At 38.6% G+C, this 25,943-nt stretch overlaps 1 protein-coding gene across 1 annotated transcript; it reads right to left on the minus strand.

Moving 5' to 3' along the window:
• Positions 1-1,103: 1,103 nt before the first annotated feature.
• Positions 1,104-25,241, minus strand: map3k9 (mitogen-activated protein kinase kinase kinase 9). The gene is made up of 11 exons (XM_048205641.1): positions 24,059-25,241; positions 21,561-21,974; positions 13,219-13,399; positions 11,999-12,147; positions 11,286-11,461; positions 7,961-8,201; positions 7,676-7,798; positions 7,449-7,572; positions 7,243-7,355; positions 5,099-5,815; positions 1,104-2,178 (listed from the first exon to the last, which is right to left on the minus strand). Exons 1-11 carry the CDS (start codon positions 24,435-24,437, stop codon positions 1,778-1,780), a joined length of 3,018 nt encoding a protein of 1,005 aa, XP_048061598.1. The 5' UTR covers positions 24,438-25,241; the 3' UTR covers positions 1,104-1,777.
• Between the last annotated feature and the right edge of the window lie 702 nt (positions 25,242-25,943).

Consider the following 25,943-nt stretch of genomic DNA (forward strand, 5'->3'; position numbering starts at 1 on the left):
TTATTATTCGATAGCTTATTACGCCTGGTGATGAATAGAAGTGTATACTGAAGATTAGCTTATCAAGACGCACTATTGGACCGCAAACTGCATCTGGATTTTTGTCTTGTTTTCTAGTATATCTAAGCATTTCTAAATCAAGATACAATTACTTGAGAAGCAAAATTACATAAGATAACAAGTTTTGTTTTTCTGAAAAAATTGATCAAAATTAAGCGACTTTACACTTAAAACAAGAAAAAATATCTAAAAATATCTTAGTTTTGAGCAATTTTCAGGCTTAAAGCATTTGTTCACTTCAAAATTAAAATTTCCTTGATAATTTACTCACCCCCATGTCATCCAAGATGTTCATGTCTTTCTTTCTTCAGTCGAAAAGAAATTAAGGTTTTTGAGGAAAACATTTTTCTCCATATAGTGGACTTAAACAGTGGTTCAGCTGGTTGAAGGTCCAAATTGCAGTTTCAGTGCAGCTTCAAAGGGCTCTACACGACCCCAGATGAGGAATAAGGGTCTTATCTAGCGAAATGATTGCTCATTTTCTAAAAAATTAAAAATTAATATACTTTTTAACCACAAATGCTCGTCTTGCACTAGCTCTAATGGAAAGGTCACGTGTGACTTAGGCGGAAATACCGATCCAGTGTTTACAAGTGTAGAGAAGGAGGACCGTTCAAAAGTTGTTGTATGATGAATGACACATATTTATGTGTCTTTGTGTTAGTTTATGTTTAAAATTGTTCTTTCATGTGTGTAACCTAGATGTTTAACTCTTTTGAAACACTTGCTTGGTACTTCTGCCAACATCACGCGTGACGTTTTCAACATGATTATGTAATGCGTGGCACATCGCAGAGCTAGTGCAAGACTAGCATTTGTGGTTAAAAAGTATATACTTTTTTTTTTTTTCCGTTTCGCTAGATAAGACCCTTATTCCTCGACTGGGATTGTGTAGAGCTCTTTGAAGCTGCATTGAAACTGCAATTTGGACCTTCAACCCGTTGAACTCCGCTGAAGTCCACTATATGGAGAAAAATCCTGGAATGTTTTCCTCAAAAACCTTAATTTCTTTTCAACTGAAGAAAGAAAGACACAAACATCTTGGATGACATGGGGGTGAGTAAATTATCAGAAAATTTTAATTCTGAAGTGAACTAATCCTTTAATATTTGAAATAATTCTGCTTCTCAATTAAATGTATATTGATTTAATAATGCTTATTGTACTGGTAAAACGAGACAAAAATATTGAGGAAGAAATTCATTTTTTGCAGTGTAGGACTGTATATATTTGTTGAATACTTCTAATATTGAACTGAAGATGGTTTAGACCAGACAAGCATCTGGATTAAGCAAAAACCAAGTACCTTTGGTTTATGCTGGGTAATTATTCCTTATCAATAAGGTATCAGTTCTTAATATAGTAAGTATTTATATATCCTGCTGAAAAAAAAAAGGGGAAAAAAAATTCAAACCAGCCTAAAATGGTTTTCTGGTCTTCCAATAGAGTCAAGTTGGTCTGTTGGCTAGTTTATAAGGGGTTTTGGGCACTTGGGCAACCAACTGACCACCCAGCTAGCTTGACCAGGCTGGGCGACTATCTTTAACCAGCTAAGACCAGCTTAATTAAGCAAAGCATCTTAGGCTTGTTTAAGCATGTTTTCTTCATCAGGGTATCCAGAACTTCCCCCTTGATTAATCTGACGGTGTAAGTGCTACATCTGAAAGCAAGTGGGTCTAAATTTGTGAGTGACATTAATAAGTTTGGAGGGATGAAATCAAGAGCAGAACCCTGGTCGCACTCTGTAAGGTGAGTCTCTGGGATCTGATGAAAGAGGTCGTGTCCCGTCCCTGTACTGTCCTTCATCCTGTTGGTCCAAAAGGCTGTCATTCACCCAAGGGGAACAGGGGGTTGGTGGTTCCATTGGAGTGGGCAAGACGACCACACCTCCTCCAAACTCCACAGTGGACGGGGTTTCAGTGCTGGATGTGTGGGCGGGAGATTCGCCCCACTGGGATCCACACCGTGCTCGTGGACAAGGGCGGGGCCTAGCCAGGAAGTCCAGAGTCTTGGGACGCTCAGGTTGGAAGCGGCGTCGTGGCGTAGGTGGGAAGATGAGATTCGGATCAGGAAGACGGGGCACCTCCGAGGGGTCCTCACTTAAGGTCCACGGAGTCACTGCACATACGGCATCACAAAAGGCACACAAATTAAACTAATTATAGCAAAGAACTGAATCAATTTCTGTGAAAGGATTTCAAATCATTAATTGTTGTGTTAGTAGACGGTCAATGATGTATAAAGAACAGGAATCTTATCTAAATTAAAAAACATGTACCAAGATCTCTCTAAATGTACTCTCTGTATTCAAGTTGGTTTTTATATCAAATGTTTTTTTTTTTAAAAACCTTTATACCATTTAAGTTCACCTTTTTTATTATCAAATAATATTTTGAATCCATGAGTGTACACATTTTAGTTATCATTTCATTTCACACACACACACACACACACACACACACACACACACACACACACACACACACACACACATACATATGTATATGTATAAAGAATATTTGAATATTAATACAGTGAAGTTATTTTTTTTTAAAGTCCCTCTGCAGTCAATAATTTTATCCCTTAAAACTCATGTTTGATAATCACAATGACATATTTATAATATTTTTTTTTTCTGTGAAAATAATTTCCTCATGCCTTAAATAGCTTTAAAATAGCTTAAATGTAAGTCTATACCCTTGAGTTCTTGCTTAATTTAGTAGAAGTGGATGTATGAACATGCAAATTAGTCCCAGCCTTCACTCAATCACACCAGCTCAGACTACTTGATCCACTCGGTCAACTGTAGTAAACGCTACACAGTGGCAAGTGGAAATATTGGTTTAATTCATCCATATATGTTTGAAACAAAAACTGATTCAGAAGAAGTAGAGAAATAGAGAATTATACAGGCAGGCCTGTTTCTATGGGGTAAGCACCCTCAAACAAAAGCAAGAGCACCCTCAGTTGATACTGTAATAATATATTGACCAAACAGATTTAGTAACGCTCCAGTGCATGTGTTTGCGCTCTAGAGAACTTCAAATGTTTCTATTTACAACATGTTTTTGCAGCAATGAGCAATGTAGCCAATCACAGACATGTTTGTTGATCTCTTGAACACAGTGGCCAATCAGGGGCGTTTAATTTAGGTCAGAATCCACTCACCGCTCAAAACGCCAGAGTTTTTGTTCAGCACTGACGTTCACACTCGCGAACCCCCTCATTAACAGTGTAGATACAAAGTAAATAAGAGATTCATTGTGCAGTGTAGACAACTTTATTGATAAGAGAACTTTGTGAGATTGTGAACTGAGATGAGTGACTGTAAAGGGAGCGGTCTTTGCGCACTTTCTAGGATATATATATAAATCCATTCATAATTTGAATAAAAGTCGACACATAAAGGCAGTGTTGCCAATTTAGGGATTTTGTCACTAGTAGGGGTGTGACGAGATCTCGTGGCACGAGATCTCGCGAGACTAATATGTGACGAGATTTCTCGTTGAGCTGAAAAGTAGTCTCGTGATGTTGCCATGACAGAGTGTTAGGATGATTAGGAAAGAATATGCCACTGCTTCGTTTACATTACGCCTCCACTGTCGTTTTGCTTTGTATTTAAATAAAAAACATTTAATTCAGTTGGATAATGGTCGCCGCCGCTCCATATTTACAGAGTTACGCGCGATGTCACCGTACGAAAGTGAAAGTAAACGCGAGCGCGCATTCAAACGCGATTTCAATACCCGCATTTTGAAAGCGGCTCCCTGATGAATACAGATATCTCTCAATATGAAAGCTATTTTAGGCTGGGTAGTGTAGTTGTAACCATCTCTTAGCTCTGTATCAAAGAAAAATTTGGTCTTATTTGCACTTTGAATATTGAGAGAGTGTGATTATGGTTGTACTTATTGTAAAGTGTTACCATAAAAATGAATAAGAGTTTTCTCTTAATCTTATTAAGCACAAACAGTAAGGTTTCATTTGTTAACATTAGTTAATGCACTGTGAACTATCATGAACTAACAATGAATGACTATTTTTATTAACTAACATTAACAAAGATTAATAAATACTGTAGCAAAGATATTGCTCATTGTTAGTTGATGTTGGTTATTAATACATTAATGTTAATAAATGAGACCTTATTGTAAAGTGTTACAATTTTTATTCATACTGTTTTTATTTCTATGATCAGTTTGTGGAAAGGAGTTCAGTTAGGAGGTCTGAAGTTGTAGAAGCTCATAAATCATCTACAGTAAGGTCTGAAGAGACTGAAATCATACAGAAGAGAAGTCAGTCAGTTGAGTTAGTGGCAAAACCTTTTACAGTATTTGAGTATTGTTGTCTTTTACTGCATATGATAATTCATACTCAGAAAGTAGAACTGAAATGAGATGATTAGTTAAAACATCTCAAATACACCTGCAGAATATTTTTTCTAGTCATGTATTTCGCCATTAAGGATTTCTTAAAAATAGTGTCTAAAAATCTTGTCTCGTCTCGTGAGATACCTGTCTCGTCACACCCCTAGTCACTAGATTTAGTGACTTCCCCGCCCCTTTTGAGACTTTTTTCAAATGTTTAGAGACAAATCTAACAACTTCTTGGACAAATCTTATCTAGATTCTTATTTTGCCCACTGATCTATATTCATATTTATATAGATCAATGAATTTGCCATCATGATGCCATGTAGTGACATTTAGCTACCAGTTTTAGCTACTTTCAATTGAAAGCAGTTGGCAACACTGCATAAAGGTTACTGATATGATTAGCCTTTGGCTTGACTACGTTATCAAACAGCTAATAATGTGTTACTAATATTACACAAACCATGTTCCTGTTCGCCATCTCAGAGTCAAACAACTGTCTTCTAAAAATCAGCAGGCAGCAGCATCCCTATAAATAATGATAGGAAAAGCCCCATCCCACGTTGATGGGATTGGTTACATGTTTGTGACGGTAGGAGTTAGGGATTAGGTAGGAATTAGATTGCATCCCATCGCTGACCCAGAGGTTTGCATGAGGTTCTCACCTGCTTTGGAGGGTGTGGTAGGGGTGGGATTGTGGTTGTTATGGGCGGGACTGCACCCTGTCTTTATTGCGCCATCTGAAGGTGTGCGACGAAGCCTGCAGGCTGCACTGGGTGCAGAGGGCACATGTGTGGGTGTAAGAGACTGTCGAGGGTGCCGTTTAAAGCTCTCCAGGTGGGTGTTGACCAGTGGGTTCAGAGGAGGCGGGTTGTGTCCTGGGAGGGTGGGGGGCGTTGGTGGGCGTAGCACGAGCAGCTCTTCACTATCAGAGCGCAGGAGAGAACGGGTTGAGTTACAATCAGACACAGATGAGAGAGACAGGAGTGTGAGGGATGTGGGCAGAGGGGGAGGGCGACGGGGGCTTTCACGTTTGAAGATTTTGCGCGTGGGTGGGCTAGCGCCACGACTTTGACCCCCGGTGCGGTGAAACAGCCCTTCCCATCGTGGACGCACACTCTCTTCCACACGCACCAGGTCCAGTAAGTTATGACCAAAACCAATAGCAGCCAGAGCCGCCCCGCAGCCCAGCAACACCAGCTCTGATCTACGGCTTCCACTGGGGCTCCGCCGCGTATAACTGGGGGAAGCATCAGAAGCCATTCCAGTCGTGCTGCTCTCCATGCTGTAACTGTCGGATCCATCCCTGTGGAACGGGATGCAGAGGTATGATTGGCCAGGAGAGTCAGCTGACTCTGATGGGAAGCAGCAGTCCTCATTTTCTACAGAGAGAGAAAGAGAGGGGTGGGGGGAGAAAGATTTCACAATGTTGCACCATAACCAGACTTCACAGCTTGTCAGTTGCAGGGTGAAGCTTTTTTTGATTTCTGGTTGTTTATTCTCATTTGTTTCTAATATTATAATGTAAATAAAATCTGTGACATTTCGACCTACTTAGGTGAGCTTAAACCAGTCTATTATCAGTGAGATGACAGAAATGTCAAAATAATCAAAATATTACATCAGCCTGATGCAATGATGCCAACACAATGTCAGTGTGACACATTTTCAATGTTTCAATCTTAAAAATGTGGCTATGCTCCACAGGATCCAGAAATTGGAATTACAGGAAAAGGAATTTACTGAATTACAATAAAAAAAATTAAGATTCAGACAAAAGAAGAATTTAATTAGTCCAACTCAAGTTTAATGATGATTAATTTTGGCTAATTATTCTTTGATGGGTAGAATTTATTTTCTCAAGTAATAAGTCAGTATACCGTCAAATCAATTCACACAGCCGTGAAAGAATAAAAAAGATTTTATTTTTTCCATATAACATCGCAAAATGTCCACCACGTTGTTTTCAAAAAACTTCCCAAATAAATAAAGATATTGAAGATTATAGTTAAAGGTGCAGTAGGTGATCTGGGAAATGCTAATGTTAGCCAGCTAGCATTCAAAGCATACAATCCCACCCTCCTTGAAAATCACAGTCCAAAGCCACGCCTCCTCCAAAACACATGAGGGCACACCAAAGTGTCACAAGAAAAGCTACCTCATGTCTCAAAGTACATAACATTACAATAATAATGAATGTAAACAACTTACAGAGCTTGTACCTGATTCATTTCGGTGTTGATACTGTTGACATTGATATGCCTAATTCCGAGTCTGACTCCTAGAATCTCTTAATTATGGTAGTTATGGTGTGAATGCAGCAAAAACTTATTGATTTGATTCGGTAGGAACTGTAAAAGCTAGCTGCTGTTTGTTTGCGGTGCTCTGTGACTGACGTCTGTCTACATAAACTCTCCATAGCATGAAACGTGCTGATGACGTATGATGTCTGTGCGAACAGGGTGCGTGAGGGTATGTAAAAACATACGTTGTTAGGCAGGTAGAACATCGAATTATTTTATTCGGACCAAATATGATGATTGGATTAATATTTTATTGTCTTATGCCTTCCACAGATAATTTATATTTATAAAAATACATTTAGACTGTTTAACAGTGATTGCTCAGGATATGCGGAGACTTTCAACCAGTATAACAAAAAATGTTTCTGTAGAGAATCACCTATTGCACCTTTAATGATTGAACATTATTAATATCATCTGTTTCTGGAAATAACCCTTATGCTATGTGTATGAAAAGATAAAGAGAAGATGTGAAGATGACGAACAAAGTGTAATGTGAGTGTTACCAGTCTCAGCCAGGCTGCACACTCCAGGTATAGCAGGACTGTGTCTCGGGGAGCGGCGCAGGTTTGGAGCGCTGCAGGAACGCTGCCGACTGCCCTCTTTAGGAGTCCTCAAACTGAGTGATAAACACATGCACACAGAGGTTTGTGACTGTATAAATATTTGGTTAACATTTATGCTTTGTACAGAAACACACATACACGCACACCTCTCATCAGCACTGTGTTCTCTTTGCGTTCTCCCTTTCTTGCGTGAAGACTTCCTCTCCTCCTCTTCATCGTACTGGAATGCAGCATTACGACCCCAGGCTTGACTTCCGACCCCAGGGGTCACTGTCGGCATGAAGGATGTTCTAAATTAGGAAACTGACCATATATCTATCCAAATATTCACAATAATATACACAAAATCAATCAGATACATAAAAACACTTACACTGGATCGCTCGGAGGCGTGGCAAAACAGGGGGGCTGTTTGGAGGGGTGGAGTTACTGCCCAGGAGACTCCGCCTCCTGTCCAAAGAAGGAGACGCTTGGACTGTGATCTTATGCTGGAAATCTGAAACACAAATATTATTTAACAGCAAAAAAAATAAAGAGTTAAATTAAAAATGTATTATTTTACCCAATGCAAATCTATTGAAATCAAATGAGAGTTGAATCTTGTGTGCACATAAGGAGTGCTATTTGAAGGATGCATTTAATACTTTGAAATACTAACCAGAAGGCAGGCTGATGCGATTCCCGTCACGCAGTTTAAGCCGGCTGCGCCGGAACTTTCCATGACGGTTTTGCACTCGTGGTTTCTCCTGGTACAGCTGGTGAATGATGACATTGAGCTCTCGCTCCAGGATGTGAATTTCTCTTTCCGCCAGTTCCTGCTCCCGCCGCCGCAAAGCCTCTTCCTGGTACTTCTGCTGTAGAGCTGCACGACTCAGTTCCTCCTCCCAGGATCTCAACTCCTACAGCAACAATGAGAAAGATCCAACTTACTCATCACTCTAGTCTATGTAGTGTGTATAATCTGGTAAATTCATCTGCTGCACTTGACACCACCATACTTGACAGACACCAATTCATCTGGAGTTTGACACCATCACAGCTGTAAGTTTAACAGAGACTGGATTCAGGGCTGGATTGGTAATCTGGCATACTGGTCATTTTCTCAGTGGGACGACGCACACTGGGGTCGATACAATGTTTTTTTGTTGTTTCCATTGGTTTGTCTTTTTTACTGACAGACCAAAGCGAGAGAGTCCCCCCTTCCTACATATTAGTTGGGACGTTTTTTAAATTTGAATAAAATGAAAACTAAAAGACTTTCAAATCACTTGAGCCAATATTTTATTGTCAATGATGCCTGCTACAGGTCTCAAAATAGTTGGGACGGGGGCATGTTTACCATGGTGTAGCATCTCCTCTTCTTTTCGAAACAGTTTGAAGACGTCTGGGCATCGAGGTTATGAGTTTCTGGAGTTTTGATGTTGAAATTTGGTCCCATTCTTGCCTGATATAGGTTTCCAGCTGCTGAAGAGTTTGTGGTCATCTTTGACATATTTTTTGTAATGGGCCAAATGTTCTCTATAGGTGAAAGGACTGCAGACAGGCCAATTCAGCACCCAGACTCTTCTACGATGAGGTCATGCTGTTGTAATAGCTGCAGTATGTGGTTTTGCATTGTCCTTCTGAAATACACAAGGCCTTCCCTGAAATAGACGTCGTCTGGAGGGGAGCACATGTTGCTCTAAAACCTTTATATACCTTTCAGCATTCGTAGTGCCTTCCAAAACATGCAAGCTGCCCATACCGTATGCACTTATGCACCCCCATATCATCAGAGATGCTGGCTTTTGAACTGAATGCTGATGACATGCTGGAAGGTCTCCCTTCTCTTTAGCCTGGAGGACACGGCATCCATGATTTCCAACAAGAAAATGATGAGATTTGCAAGGCCTTTGCAATTTGATGTTGAGGAACATTGTTTTTCAAGTATTCCACAATCTTTTTAAGCACTCTTTCATAGATTGGAGAGCCTCTGCCCATCTTGACTTCTGAGAGACTCTGCCTCTCTAAGACATCCCTTTCATAGCTAATCATGTTACAGACCTGATATCAAATAATTTAATTAGTTGCTAGATGTTCTCCAAGCTGAATCTTTTCAAACTTTCTTGCTTTTTCAGCCATTTATTGCCCCCGTGCCAACTTATTTGAGACCTGTAGCAGGCATCAAATTTGAAATGAGCTCATTTAGTGGATAAAAGTGTAAAATTTCTCCATGTAAACATTTGTTATGTTATCTATGTTCGCTTGTGAATAAAATATTAGCTCATGTGATTTGAAAGTCTTTTAATTTTTATTTTATTCAAATTTAAAAAACATCCCAACATTTTCGTAATTCGGGATGTATATACTGTATGTACATATCATTCAAAGTTTTTTTTAAAGAAAATTAATACTTTTATTCTGTAAGGATGCATTAAATTGATCTACGGAAGAGGATTAGGACCAAGCAATAATAAAAAAATAAAACCATCTCGAGATTAAACTCGTTAAATTACGATAAAAAACTTGTTAAATTTCAAGAAAAAAGTCGAAATAAAATGTTGAGAATAAAGTCATTAAATTACGAGAAAAAAGTTGTTAAATTACGAGAACAAATTTGTTAAATTATGAGAAAAATGTCGTTAAATTTCGAGAAAAAAGTCGAGATAAAATGTTGAGAATAAAGTCATTAAATTGCGAGAAAAAACTCGTTAAATTTAAAAAAAAAAGTCGAGATAAAATGTTGAGAATAAACTCATTAAATTACGAGAAAAAACTCATTAAATTTCGAGAAAAAAGTCGAGATAAAATGTTGAGAATAAAGTCATTAAATTATGAGAAAAAAGTTGCTAAATTACGAGAACAAATTTGTTAAATTATGAGAAAAATGTCGTTAAATTTCGAGAAAAAAGTCGAGATAAAATGTTGAGAATAAAGTCATTAAATTACGAGAAAAAACTTGTTAAATTTCAAGAAAAAAGTCGAGATAAAATGTTGAGAATAAACTCATTAAATTACGAGAAAAAAACTCGTTAAATTACGAGAACAAATTCGTTAAATTATGAGAAAAATGTTGTTAAATTTCGAGAAAAAAGTCGAGATAAAATGTTGAGAATAAACTCATTAAATTACGAGAAAAAACTTGTTAAATTTCAAGAAAAAAGTCGAGATAAAATGTTGAGAATAAACTCATTAAATTACGAGAAAAAACTCGTTAAATTTCAAGAAAAAAGTCGAGATAAAATGTTGAGATTAAACTCGTTAAATTACGATAAAAAACTTGTTAAATTTCAAAAAAAAAAGTCGAGATAAAATGTTGAGAATAAACTCATTAAATTACGAGAAAAAACTCGTTAAATTTCAAGAAAAAAGTCGAGATAAAATGTTGAGAATAAACTCGTTAAATTACGAGAAAAAACTCATTAAATTTCGAGAAAAAAGTCGAGATAAAATGTTGAGAATAAAGTCATTAAATTATGAGAAAAAAGTTGTTAAATTACGAGAACAAATTCGTTAAATTATGAGAAAAATGTCGTTAAATTTCGAGAAAAAAGTCGAGATAAAATGTTGAGAATAAAGTCATTAAATTACGAGAAAAAAGTTGTTAAATTATGAGAACAAATTCGTAATTTATTCTCAACATTTTATCTCGACTTTTTTTGCGAAATTTAATGAGTTTTTTCTCGTAATTTAACGAGTTTATTCTCAACATTTTATCTCGACTTTTTTCTCAAAATTTAACAACTTTAATCTCGAGATGGTTTTATTTTTTTATTATTGCTTGGCCCTAATCCTCTTCCGTATTGATCAGAAGTGTAACACATTTATAATGTTACAAAAGATTTCTATGCCAAATAAATGCTTTTCTTTTGAACTTCATAATATACTTAAGCACTAAATCAGTATATTAGAATGATTTCTGTAATGATGCTGAAAAAAGTCTACATGTTGGTATTTATACAGATAAGTAAATGTGTTTTTGACCATTTTGAAAGCATGCAAACCTTCTCTTTGGCTCTGAGCTGGTCGAACATCTCCTGAACCTCCAGCTTCCAGTCATCCTGAAGGGATTGAAAGGATTCTGCTGGCATTTCAAAGAAGCCCGACTCCTCGATAGCTGTCAGCTGGTCTAGAATACTGGTGAAGGGGGGTCGAGCATGAGGGTCCACATTCCAACAGTCTAGAGCAGGTGAGAGAAACACACACCACACACAGACTGTCAGCTGTCACAGATCACTCAGGCTGGGACAATGAGCCTTTTGGTTAGTGAATCTATTTCAATTTCTATATATCCAATTCAAACTCATTCAATTAAAAAACAGTTCATCGAATTGAACTGAAATTGAAAATTCTGTCATCATTTACTGTATGACTTTCTTGGAGATGTTGAGATGTATTGGAGATTTATCATGTTGCTTTCTATTTTACCACCTACATTATTATAGTGGTTATCAGTAGATTTTAAGGTAAGGTGGTAGTTCCAGTAGATGGGTATGTTAACATTATATCACATAACATAAGTTATTTTTCCAGAAAACATTAGAATTTCTGGCAACCACAGCTGCCAGTTTTTTACAGCATACTGTTATGATACTTGTTATGTTATGATGTGTCATTTGTGGAAGGAAAGTAAATGATGACAGAAGTTTCATATATGCTGGGGAACAGTGCTTAATTTAATAAGTTACAGTCACTGCAGTATATGAGATTTTCTTGCCTTCCATCAGCCGAGCAAATGGCTCAGGACAGGTGGAGGGGATCGGCAGGGACAGTTTATTCATGGCCACACCGTAAGCTACCGCCAGACCATCAATGCCACGAAACGGCACCTCTCCTGTCAGCAGCTCCCACAACAAAACTCCATAACTGTGAGAAAGAGACAGACCGACAGAGAGTTAAACAAGACTACTGACAACAAGCTGTCACCATCATTATTTGTGCAAAGACTAGCAGAATCCTATACAGTAACACTATAAAATGAATGACAGGTATTATGTTCCATAGTAAACAAAAATACCCCTCTATTAACATTTCAAAGTGTGCCTTTGCAGTGTCATATTCTTTCAGATGTAAAATATGTGCTTCAGTGGCCATCTGGGCAAAAAATGTTGACAACACTGACAGAAAAGACAGCTTGGTAAGTATAAAAACCTAAAAGATTACTACAAATGAATGATAAATATTACAGTAGATTTCTGTGACTCAAAGAAATACACACAAACAAACACCTTGTTAATGTGGATAGAGAACAAAGCATCCAAAGATCCATAGCACTGAATGTTTTCTATTTTTATCTCTTTACTATTCATCCCTCCCCTTCTGTACTCTGTAATCAGGAATTGTGGTGGGAAGCGAAATTCAGACATTGATAGCTAAGCACTGAACAGCACCAAACATCACACAGACCAGCCGTAGAAACTGGGCTAATGACACCATTTGTTTGTTACCATGGTAACAAAAACCTTCATTGGATACTGCCATCTGTGACCTATAGTTTGGCCAACAAAACTGAAATATTGTACAATTTGTGCTATAAGTGTCTGATTTGCTCCCATTATGTATACATTATTACATAATAATAATAATAATATATATCTAGTTCATTTCTAACTTTTGTTTTATTTCAGCATTATTACAATTGAGATTTTTAATAGTTTAAGTTAACGACTTCTATTATTCTTAAATTAAGCAGATTACAACAACAGATCAATCTAAACCTTATTCATTTATTTTATCTTTTTGAAGAAGTCCTGAGTGTTCTAATATTCTAGAGAGAAATATACCATATTTCTAGAGATTTTTTTTCACATTATTTTTAAAAAGGAAACACGGACAATATGAGAATGTAAAGACTTGCCTACATGACAGCTACATAGACTGACTTGCCTTTTGGTGCAGCTAGGTCAGAAACACTCACACACATTTCCTGGTGCCCACCTCCAAACATCACTGCCCTTGGAGAAGGTCGAAGAGCGGATGACCTCAGGGGCCATCCAAGCGTACGTCCCCGCCGCGCTCATCTTTGTGGTCCGATGCCACTCTCGTGCCAAACCGAAATCTGTCACCTTCAGAGTCTTGTTGCTCAGATCATCGTTCTCAACACGTTCCAGAATCAGAACTGTAGGGTAGAGTTAAAAAGTAGAAAGTGATGATTGAGTACATGAAACAAAGGGGCAGATGCTGCGGTTAGTTACTATGACTTAAAGCTGCACAAACCTGGATAAATTGATAATCACAGTTTGTTTTTTTTTTGTTTTTTTGTTTGTTTGTTTTTGTAAGACAACTAAAAAATAACGTGTAATTTACCAGAGGTTCTGACAAAATATTATTTGCTGCAGTGTATTAAATGTTTAATTACCTAGAATGAACATATAAAAAAATAGGTTTGATTGAATGATTCAATGACTCACTCATAAAGATATGACTTGTTTCACTACTGGATAAATCAGCGTTTTTGAACAAATCTCTTGAATAAATGATTCAATGACTCACTCATATATAAGCTTGTTCGAAATGCATCTGCGCTGCACAGGCCGATTGGCGTATGACATCAAAGTGCCGCGAGAGCGACTAGAGAACATGAATTGCTCTCACGGTACTTTGACGTCATAAGCCGATCAGTATGTGCAGCGCAGATGCATTTCAAACAAGCCAATATATGAGTGAGTCATTGAATCATTCATTCAAAAGATTTGTTCAAAAACTCTGATTCATCCAGTAATGAAACAAGTGAGGTATTAGGCTTGTTCGAGACATCAAAGTGGCGTGAAGTATCGTTCTCGCGATACTTTGATGTCATAAGCCAATTGGTCTGTGCAGCGCCGATGCATCTCGAATAAGCCTTCACACCACTTGCTTCGAGAGCGTCAACAATCGCCTTGGCCGCCCTGCCAACAACGCTGTACTGTTCGTTCAAACCGCCGCCGACGGGAGGGTCAAAGTAAATGACAAGTCGCGTCAACCAATCAGAAGTCTCTCAAGCGAGGACCTCTACATTCCAAATGGTTGCCGCCGAACCGCGTCATAGCTCATTACCATAAAGTTAACCTGATTTCAACTCTCCTCGACGCTCTCACCGTGCGTTCACACCGCCGCCGGCGAGAGCGTCAACAGTCGCCTTGGCCGCCCTGCCAACAACGCTGTACTGATTACTGTACTGTAATGATTTTTCCCTCCATAATGCATAAGAATGTTCTATGATGTAGATGAAATTCTCTAGGCAGATTTAAATTCGTGAGTAAACATTAGTGATTGCAGTACTGTACAACATTTGCTGGATGTTTGTGTAGGCTATGTAATTTTTGGGGGAAGTGGGAAAAGATTATAACAAAACCACTCATTAAAAAACAATAATAAGCATGTACTTTCATTAGTGTATGTCTATAGATGAATATGTTATAAAATCAATAGTGAACACACCTGTAGTTATGATGATATAATTTAGTTTTTAATAAACGTATTACTAGAATAAACTGCAGTGCAGTGAATAATGAAATTTCATCAACATAAGAGTGTTTACTGTGCTGTGTTAATTGTTTTGAGAGCAACAACATTCATTCATTTGAAGACATGTGTTAGGATTAAAATAAATACAAATAAAAAATGTATGCTATAATTATTATGTGTAGCCATAGTTGTAGCCTATTTATGCTCACTGTTCATTTTTAAAGATTTATTTTAGACAAAATCCTGCCATTTGCAATCCTAATCTGCTTGTGCAAGTACACCACACCACCAGGTGGTGGTAAAGTCCCACGTTTTTTATTTCGCAAATGACGTGTTAACACGTAATTACGCGTTAACACGTCATTTGCGCGTTAACACGTAATTACGCGTTAACAAGTGATTTGCGCGTTAACACGTAATTACGTGTTAAGACGTCGGTTTCACACGTTTTGGCCCTTTTGGCCTTCCATAGTACTGTTCGTTCAAACCGCCGCCGACGGGAGGGTCAAAGTAAATGACAAGTCGTGTCAACCAATCGGAAGCCTCTCAAGCGAGGACCTCTACATTCCAATTGGTTGCCGCCGAACCGCGTCATAGCTCATTACCATAAAGTTAACCTGATTTCAACTCTCCTCGACGCTCTCACCGTCCAAGACGCGCCGCTCTCGCCGGAGCTCGCCGCCGGCTCTCATTGAAAATGAATGACTAGCGTCACTTTGACGCTCTCGCCGCCGGCGGTGTGAACACACAGTCACCGTCCAAGACGCGCCGCGCCGCTCTCGCCGGAGCTCGCCGCCGGCTCTCATTGAAAATGAATGACTAGCGTCACTTTGACGCTCTCGCCGCAGGCGGTGTGAACACACAGTAATACCTCACTTGTTTCATTACTGAATGATAAAGCATTTTTGAACGAATCATGAATGAATGATTCAATGACAATTACATTTTCAGTCACTTACTGCCACCTAGTGGTGTAACAATGTAATCAATACAATCGTTATTTGAAGCGCCATGTTACTTTCAAAAGGGGATTTGCTCTATTTTGATCACTGCTGTAGACATCAGTGTTTATATCTGAGCTATATACTTTTATCCCAGTACTTCTGTGATAATTTGAATTACTGTAGGACAGAAATAATGATACCGTGAGTTTAAAAAGACTGTTTGTGAAGCTGTTTCATACCTAAACATGATAGGCTGATTTTGCCAAAGGTTTAAGAGACATAAGGAATAAGATTGCATGGGTGTTTGAATCGAGATCACGATCTTTTAACGATTAATCGTGCAGCTCTACTATGACTACAGCAAAAAAAAAAAAGAAGCCTGATTGACAGGCAGCTTTGTATAGGAGCTGTCCACCATAGTAGTGCTGAATTGGACAATGCCTTCACTAACATTACTTCACAAGCTCTAAACAACAGTGGAACACACAGTATTACATTAATGGAAAAGATCATGAATATTCATTGATGGTTGGATGGTTGCAATTTGTAGCAGTTCAATATTAAATTTAGAGTTTCAAATGCTTCTTGATGTAGAACACAGCTTGGCTGTAATATTGTGTGTGTGTGTGTGTGTTTATCTGTAAGTTGGTGTTGTTAAAATTAGCTGACTTTGTTTTTCTACAACACAACCAATGAAAAGCCACGAGACTTATCTTTGAACTACAGTGTCCAATTGTCTGCAAGGTCCTATGCTAATTATATCCGGGTGGCCTATGAGAGCCCAGGACATGTTTTGAGTAGCCAATCAAGTAGCAGGGAGTGAAGGTGAGTGCAAATCCTCTGTAATAAGCTTTGGGTTTAGAGGATCCAATCAGACAAGTCAACTGCCAAACACAGGATTATGACCAACTTACACACCCAGAGAGCCAATACATGAGTCAGGCCCTCCAACTATAAAAACACGCACCAACATGAAGAGTCCCAGACAAACCATTGACAGTTGAATACAAGAAAAACTACATGCCTGTAGAAGAAAAGCAGCCTATGATTGTAGCATCAGGCAGGGATTTTACAACTGGAGGCCAAAAGGGGGTGCTGAGGGGTCCATGGAGAATTTGAGTAGAAGTTGTAATTTTAATATCAAATATAAATTAAATATGTTCAGCATGATATTTTTAAACATATTTAACAAATATGATACAATTACAGTTTCTTTCTGCTTTCTAAACACTGGTAAGAAATCATGTTTTATTCTACTGACAGCCGTATTAAACAGTATGAAATAAAAACCAAGAGTTAAGGGCCTTTCACACCAAGGATGATGACTATAATGATAATGATAACTATAAAGTTAAAGGTGCCCTAGATTCAAAAATTGAATTTACCACGGAATAGTTGAATAACAAGAGTTCAGTACATGGAAATGACATACAGTGAGTCTCAAACTCCATTGTTTCCTCCTACTTATATAAATCTCATTTGTTTAAAAGACCTCCGAAGAACAGGCGAATCTCAACATAACACCGACTGTTACGTAACAGTCGGGGTCTACGCCCCCAATATTTGCATATGCCAGCCCATGTTCCCAACATTATGAAAGGCAGACAAGGGCAGCCAGTATAAATGTCTGGATGTGCACAGCTGAATCATCAGACTAGGTAAGCAAGCAAGGACAATAGCGAAAAATGGCAGATGGAGCAATAATAACTGACATGATCCATGATATCATGATATTTTTAGTGATATTTGTAAATTGTCTTTCTAAATGTTTCGTTAGCATGTTGCTAATGTACTGTTAAATGTGGTTAAAGTTACCATCGTTTATTACTGTATTCACGGAGACAAGAGCCGTCGCTATTTTCATTTTTAAACACTTGCAGTCTGTATAATTCATAAACACAACTTCATTCTTTATAAATCTCTCCCACAGTGTAGCATTAGCCGTTAGCCACAGAGCACTATCAAACTCATTCAGAATCAAATGTAAACATCCAAATAAATACCATACTTACGCGATTAGACATGCTGCATGATGAACACTTTGTAAAGATCCATTTTGAGGGTTATATTAGCTGTGTGAACTTTGTTTATAGCTGTTTAAGGCAAGCACGAGCTCTGTGGGCGGAGAGCACGAGATTTAAAGGGGCTGCGCTGTATAAATCGGCGCGTTTATAATGATGCCCCAAAATAGGCAGTTAAAAAAATTTATTAAAAAAAATCTATGGGGTATTTTGAGCTGAAACTTCACAGACACATTCAGGGGACACCTTAGACTTATATTACATCTTTTGAAAACATGTTCTTGGGCACCTATAATAATTGTTCTAATTCTGTGAGAATAGGGAAGTCTTGCACAACTATAATGACAAGGACACAGAGGAACAATATTGTTGGAATCACTTTCAGAATGATAAAATCATTGACAACCAATCAGATTTTAAAGAGCTTGAGCTTTTAAAGTAGTAGATGACAACTGTAGTGCGTGCTTATGATAAACAGAACATTGTCGTTCTTTGGTGGGAACACTAATATAGTTATCGTTATAGTTATCTTTATAGTGTGAAAGGCCCTTTATTCAAAACTTCATGCATATAACATTACTCTAATGGCGAGCAGAAAAAGATACGCTAACGCTAGATTAAGAAAAAAAAAACTAATAATGTATTAATAATTTTAATACATTAAAATATAACAGTCAATTATTTAATTTTGGAAACACAACATAATGTTGTCTTTATAATTTAATACTTTATTTTTAATAATTAATTATTTTTTCCTGACATAATATAAATGGATCATTCTAGACGTTTTAGGTCCCTAGGGATACTTCCTGGCCCAAAAAAAAAAAAAGAAAAAGAAAAAAAGTCACACATTCTAATATTTCTTTGGACTGCACTTTGCTTTGATTATGGCACGCATTCACCATGGCATCATTTTGAGAAGCTTATCCATACAGAGTCACATTAATTTCTCGCCAAGATCTTGTATTGATGATGGGAGAGTCGGACCGCTGCGTAAAGTCTTCTCCAGCACATCCCAATGATTTTCAATGGGGTTAAGGTCTGGACTGTGTGGTGGCCAATTCATGTCTGAAAATTCATGCTCCCTGAAAATCTTTCACAATTTGAGCCTGAAGAATCCTGACATTGTCATCTTGGAATATGCCTGTGCCATCAGGGAAGAAAAAAATTAATTGATGGAAAAACCTAGTCATTCAGTATATTCAGGTAGTCAGCTGACCTCATTTTTTGGGCACATAATTTTGCTGAACCTAGATCTGAACGACTGAAACAACCCCAGATCATAACACTGGCCTCCACAGGCTGGTACGGGAGGCACTAGGCAGACATGATGGGTGTATCACTTCTGCCTCTCTTCTTACCCTGATGCACCCATCACTCTGGAACAGGGTAAATCTGGACTCATCAGACTACATGACCTTTCTCCGTTGCTCCAGAGTCCAATGTGATTTTCACAGACTGTAATGACACGTTTTAATGGTCATCAGCATCGTAAATCCTGCAAATTTTTTTACATTTTCATAAAAAAAAAAAAAAAAGTATATATACATTTATAACACTACACTTTGTATTAAATTACCTTTGCATCAAATTACAAAAAACTAGTTGCTAACGCTGCTGTGAGGGCGGCTAGGGGAGTGACAGTAAAATTGATATCTTTCTCTCTTCTGACTGCCGTTTTCAATCTCTCTCCATTTTTTTCCCTCTTTTTGAAAGTTGTGTAAACACTATTGTGGATTTCTTTTGCTATTGGAGCAAATTAAAAGTTTACTCAACTATGATGACTCCCACTTCTGTTCTGACAAACCAGAAAAAGTGAAAAGGGTCAATCTTTATGCTCACTAGCAAATTGAAGCCTATTTTCTAATTAGCCTTACTGATAAGAGGTTTTCTTAAGACTACACAGATTTAGACAGATAGTCCCAATCCCTTGAGTTCTCATCACACATTGTGAGTTTGGAAATGCTCTTACTTTCACTATTAAACATTCTTCCACCACATTTCTTCCTTAAAGATGATGGTTCACCACTATCCTTCCTATAATAATGTGTTGGACAGTTTTAATGCATTATTAGTAGTTTTCATTGCTTGATGCAGGTTAGTTTTAGTCTCAGACATCACGCCCACAGGTCGTTGGCTGAACGTCTGATGCAAATGGCACACAAAGTTGGAAACACTTCAGGAGCTTCAAAGACGTCATCTAATTCTACAGGATTTCCGGGAGACGTTTTTTAATGCATTCTTTAAAGATCCGCCTGGAAAAAAAGATGCCGTGATGCCAAACCCCCTTATGGAAGAAGCAAGCCTTTGTGTTTACAACTGTGACAATGAGCGCTTATCAAAAGTATTTTTTCAAAAGTATGTGAAGTATGTCAAGTTTGCTGTATAGACTCGTCCAAGATTTTTACACACCAGTCTGTTACTGTAGAACAGTGGTTCCCAAACTGGGGTACGTGAGGTGACAAAAGGGGGTACGCGAATGCTGAGTAGTTCATTTAATTCTAACTTAAAATATTAAAATCGAGCATGTATTTCTAACTGCCAAAATGTCATAAATCCAGTACGTTTAATCAAATTACCTCATCATTTGCAGTCAAAAATGACTGTATCCACAGAAGCAGCATGCATATGATAGATTTCGTGCAGAATCTTCTGCTTTAAATCGCGATAAATTACTGTCGTTCTCAACAATGCACCTTTATAAAAGTGGGGATTTAGCACTTACTCGCATGCAGAACAAATACAGACACAGATAGTGGATTAATTTCGATTTAAGACTAAAACTTTCTCCGATACAAAAACATACCTTGTGTGAGTTCTTGCATTTAATGATGATAACGAGTAAGAATGCAATTGTTCCCAAATATCCACATGACTGCAAACGTGACATTATTATACAACAGGTCAAAAAACAAAACGTACATTTTAAACACAGTACTGTCAGTATTTACTCTATTTTGCAATAAAAAAATAGTTCTAACGAAAACAGCAGAACTACAACACACGTCTGTTTTGCGAACAATTCTGCGGCTTTGAACGAATTGTGAGAGTCAGTGATTCAATGATTCATTCACAGCCACTTGCTTCGTTACTGAATGAATGACTCGATGATTCACTCATAAAAACAGTGACTTGCTGCCACCTACTGGCGGTTTTAGTTTAATATTTAAAAGTTTTACTTAGTTTTACCATCATTGCATATTTCTTTATTGAACATTTTTTTATTTAAAACATTATTTATTTCATAAAGTTATTCATAAAGGTAAAAAAATGCACTGGAAAATCAATTGTGTTTTAAAAAAGGTGTGACTGCAGTCGAAGTGGAAGAGAGGGGGTACGCAAAAGGGTGGCAATCCCTTCAGGGGGTACTCCAAGCTAAAACGTTTGGGAACCACTGCTGTGGAGACATCGACATTACATTTTCACGCCCCTAAACATGACACAAAACAAAACGAACAGTGATTGGTTGTGTTAAATGTCAGTCAGGCGGCCTTTGGACGGTCCTTGGTCAATGAAAGCTGCTATGGAGTCCAGACCTTCTGCTGTCAGTCTGAAAGTCTGACTATGCGAGACTAGATGCAGGCCAATAATATGACCCTTCTGAAACTGAGTAATCTTTTCCATGACCACAGGATATGTCTTCCGACATGGTTGTTTAAGAAATGAGAAGCTACTCACTGCATCAGTTAGGGTTAAATAACTTGTTGCGGGCTGAAACATTAATCACTGAAGTCATTTTCCACTTTTACCTATTTGCTTAGTTAAACTGAGGTAGTGACTTTTTTTTTTGCCCAGGCAGTGTATTTTGGGGTCCTTGGCATCAAAATGTTTGATATCTTAGGTCTAATAATGGTGAATGATTTCTTACTGTTGCTGGACTTCAGGTCTCTGTGGATGACGGGTACGATGGCCTGGCAGTGCAGGTAGAGCATGGCACGTGCGATCTGTACCGCCCAATCCACCAGCGTATGCGGAGGGATGCGTTTCCCAGCCAGGGCCCGGTTGAGCGGCCCACCACGGGCGTACTCCATGACCAGGCAGAGGTTGGGCTCCTGCAGGCACACTCCCAGAAGGCCCATGATGTTGGGGTGTGTCAGCATGGCAAAGAGCTTGGCCTCCTGACGGACGCTCTCCAACGTCTGTGACACGTCCTCATCGGGGTCCCGTCGAGCGGCTTTCACCGCCACCTCATTCCCTTTCCAAATGGCACGGTACACTTTTCCAAAACCTCCGACACCGATCATTTCCTCCAGGGCCAGTTCATTGAAATCTATCTGGAGCACTGAGGAGAAAAAGAGAATATATACAGTTCAGGGTAGATAACTTACAAATTGTAGTTGATTACTGATTCCAAAAATTGTAGTTAGTGATCCATTACATTACACATTTAAGGTAATATAATCTTACTACTTTTTGATTACTTTTAGATTACTTTTGACCTAACTCATTTATCACATTGATTTGAATAGGATAACTAATATAAAATCCCATATTGATATAAAAATCTCAGTCCAGAAAGAAAATATATTCCAACATATTACATTACGCTAGGGTTTTCCAGACTGGGGTTCCTGATGAAACTGCAGGGGCTTTTGAAAAGTAATTAAATCAAAAAAATAAAATTGATAAAGAATTATTACAATTATTATTTAATTAAAATAAATAACTTTAAAATAAAAAACACATACTAAAAAAATTTTTAAAATATTTTGTATACCCGCATGTCATGTGACCATTAACCGACATCAGAGAACCGTGAACTTAATATTATCATTATTATCATTATTGCTAACTTAATTTTATTATCGCCTCACTTACTAACTTAAAATCTCTGGGGGTACTTCAAGTAAATACATCAGGTCAAATAGGATATTTAAGAGAAAGAGGCTGTACAGGAAAGCAAACAGGAACTTGTGATTCATGTGCCATTCATATGAGTAAAAGCTCAAATGTGTGACAGATTGAGGCAGAGAAAGATCAGCATTAATTTGCAGATAGCAGATTCAGACAGTGGGAATCATGCTTTAAAAATGAAGGCTGACGTGGAAGAAAATGGAAAGCAGTAAAACAAAGATGTGCGTGAGACCGTCTCCTCCTCTCCTGGCCGTCATGATGACGGTGTGTCTGGGCCACTGTGTCTCTTATTAATATTGCAGTTGGCAGGAACCACATGATAAAAAGTAGGGCAGCAGCCATTCAGGAAAAGCAGACGACCACCAGCAACACATAACATGCGACTGACAACACAAGGACACACACACGCCATAACAGCAAGCATGAGAGATACAAAACATAGAAGATATGTACACTTCCTCATCATAAGCTCAAACACAACAACACTGAATTCACATAAAAATAATGAAAAAACCCATATCCACATATATGTCAGATAGCTTTTGGTTCCATCAAAAATATCTTAATTTGTGTTCTGAAGATGAACGAATGTCTTACAGGTTTGGCACAACACGAGGGTGAGTAATTAATGACAAAAATTTCATTTTTGGGTGAACTAACACTTTAAGGTATGAGGACAATCCCTTGCCGCCAATACAATTTTGAGTCTGGTGTTGAAGAACTTGACTGGTCTACTTAAAACTCAAGAATCAATTGTGCCTGAATGGGTGCAAATCTTAACATGTTTAAGGCTCTGTGAGGAGCCTGCTGGAAAATCCACATTAAGGGAAAGTTCACCTAAAATGAGAAATTTTTTGAAAAATTTATTTTTTTTGGCCACACAATGTGGTTTGGACCCCACTGTCTTTCAAATGATCTTCTTTTGTCTTCCACAGAAGAAAAAAATGGTCATTTAGATTTGGAGTAAATGAGGGTGAGTAAACGATGACAGAATTTTCATTTTTAGATTAACTATTCCTTAAAGATTGTAGTTGTCTTTTGGAAAATGACAGCTGTTGGCTGGTCCAAACTGGGTTCTTGCTGGTAGACCATCATTGACTAGCAAGCAGATGTTTTTTTTGAAAATGGTAGCTGGACAACCAGCTAAAGGGAACAAGTTGAAACCTGCTACCATGTCTAAGCTTGTTTGCTGGTCTTAGTTAGTCTCCAGCCTGGTCAGTTGGCTGGATTTGGAGGGTTTTTGGGGACTTCTCAGTTAGCCAGATTGGAAGACCAGCAGACCAGTAGCAGACCAGTAAACCAGCTGAGCTTCAGTTTGGCTATAATGGAAAACCAGTAAACCATCTTAGACTGGTTTAAGTTTTTTTTTTTTCCTTAATATGTACAGCATCATGTGTATTGATCAGTGTGTGAGAAAACAACTAGGGCCTAAACACAAAACATAAGACATGTTATCTGCTATAGTGAAGGTGGATGTGTAGATGTTTTGTGTAGATACATTTGTTTACTCACAGTGTAACTGAGGCACCGAATAATCACCGTAGTCTTCCGGCGTGTCCCGGATCTTCTCCGAGATACCGTTACTGCTCACGTAGTTACTTGGGAAAATACCAACCCGGTCCTCGATCATACCTGTCCACCACCCCTCATCCCCGGACACCAGCGAGTCCTTGGACAACACCTCTACCCGATCCCCCTTCCGCAGGCTGAGCTCATCCTCGGCGGTAGCTTCGTAATCGAACACGGCGGTCCAGTATCCGGCTCCGGACGGGGATGCCGCCGCCGCAGGACCAAATCCGAGGAGACGAGCCCCCGGCCGGCGCTCTGCAGCTTCATCACCGTTTTTGCAGTCCGGGCCGCTACTGTTAAAAGGGAAACTGAAAGCATCCATTCTGCCGATCCATAAGGGCGACCCGGCCCGGTTCAGCTCATCACCTGCCGCAGAGCTCAAGACCAGGCGCAAAGCCGCAGCATAAGTAGCTATTAATCCGAGCAGCTTCTCGCCTCAACGAGCTCCAGACCTGCCGCCCGCTTCATTCGGGACCGCTCGGGCTCATTAAATGATCTTTCGGTCCCAAACATAAGGCACTTTTTGCTTTAACAGGCTACAACATTGTCCCGCACCCCTCAGCCGCTCCTGATCCAGCACTCGCCCCCTTCCCAGCACATGATTCCAGTGGTTTAACGTGTTAACGAATCCCCGATTCCTGCGTTTTGATTGGCGAAATGGCGCATCAATCACATCTCGCCTCTTTATAGGCCCCGCCCACTAAATCTCTATCACAGCAAATGCGGGAGAATCATTTCAGCACCACGGGGTTGGACAGCGCGCGAGCGCACTACACCAGAAAAAGGTAGAGTTAAGCAGAAAAATCAATACATTTCGATTCAACACTGCAAATATAGTCAAAATGACCACAGTTAGCGCATATTATTCGAAGGGGACAAAGAGAACAGCTTACAGGGCGAGAATGGGATTAGTTGTAACACGTTTACATCAGTGAATATGTTACACATAGACGTGTGTAAAGCATTTAAACTGTTGTTGCCTTGGAAAAAATGATATAGCTCATAGGTTTAGGTCACATTGACCTTTTGTGACAAAATGCCCCAATCGCGGACATCTTGTCACACTTTATGGGGAACAGTACTGTGCAAAAGTCTTAGGCACGTCAGTATTTTCAACCCCCCAAAAAAGGTTTTAAGCCAGTTATTTATATCTTTTGCTGTAGTGTGTCAATAGGATATATCCGTTCACATTTCCAAACATTCATTTTGCCATTGATTGTAATAATCCAGTGAGATTTTTGAATACACAGTAAGACTGACAAGAGCTGGTGCTCCACATGGAGATCTGATCTCACCATCATCGAATCCGTCTGTGATTACATGAAGAAACAAGATGAAACTGAGACAAACCAAATCCAGAAGAACTGTGGCCGTGTCTCCAAGAGATTTTAAGAAACCTGCCTCCAAAGCTACCTGAAAAATGATGCCCAAGTGTACCTGGACAAGAGCTGTTTTAAATGCAAAGGTTGGTCACACAAAATATTTTTTTGGTTTAGTTAATATAAGTTAATTGATCAATAAAATCTATTTATAACAGTATTTTTTAAAAACATCCTCACTTTACAGCATTTTTACACAAATGCCTAAAACTCTTCACAGCTTTGCATGCCGGTTTCTTCAAGCATCTTAGAGACACGGCCACAGTTCTCCTGGATTTAGTTTGTCTCAGTTTCATCTGTTTCTTCATGTATCACAGACGGATTTGATGATGGTGAGATCAGATCACTGTGTGGAGCACCGGCTGTTATCAGACTCCTTGTGCATTGAAAAAAACGCACTGGATTATTACAATTAATGGCAAAATGAATGTTTGGAAATGTGAACGGAT

The sequence above is a fragment of the Megalobrama amblycephala genome, linkage group LG10 (assembly GCF_018812025.1).
Source record: "Megalobrama amblycephala isolate DHTTF-2021 linkage group LG10, ASM1881202v1, whole genome shotgun sequence".
NCBI lineage: Eukaryota > Metazoa > Chordata > Actinopteri > Cypriniformes > Xenocyprididae > Megalobrama > Megalobrama amblycephala.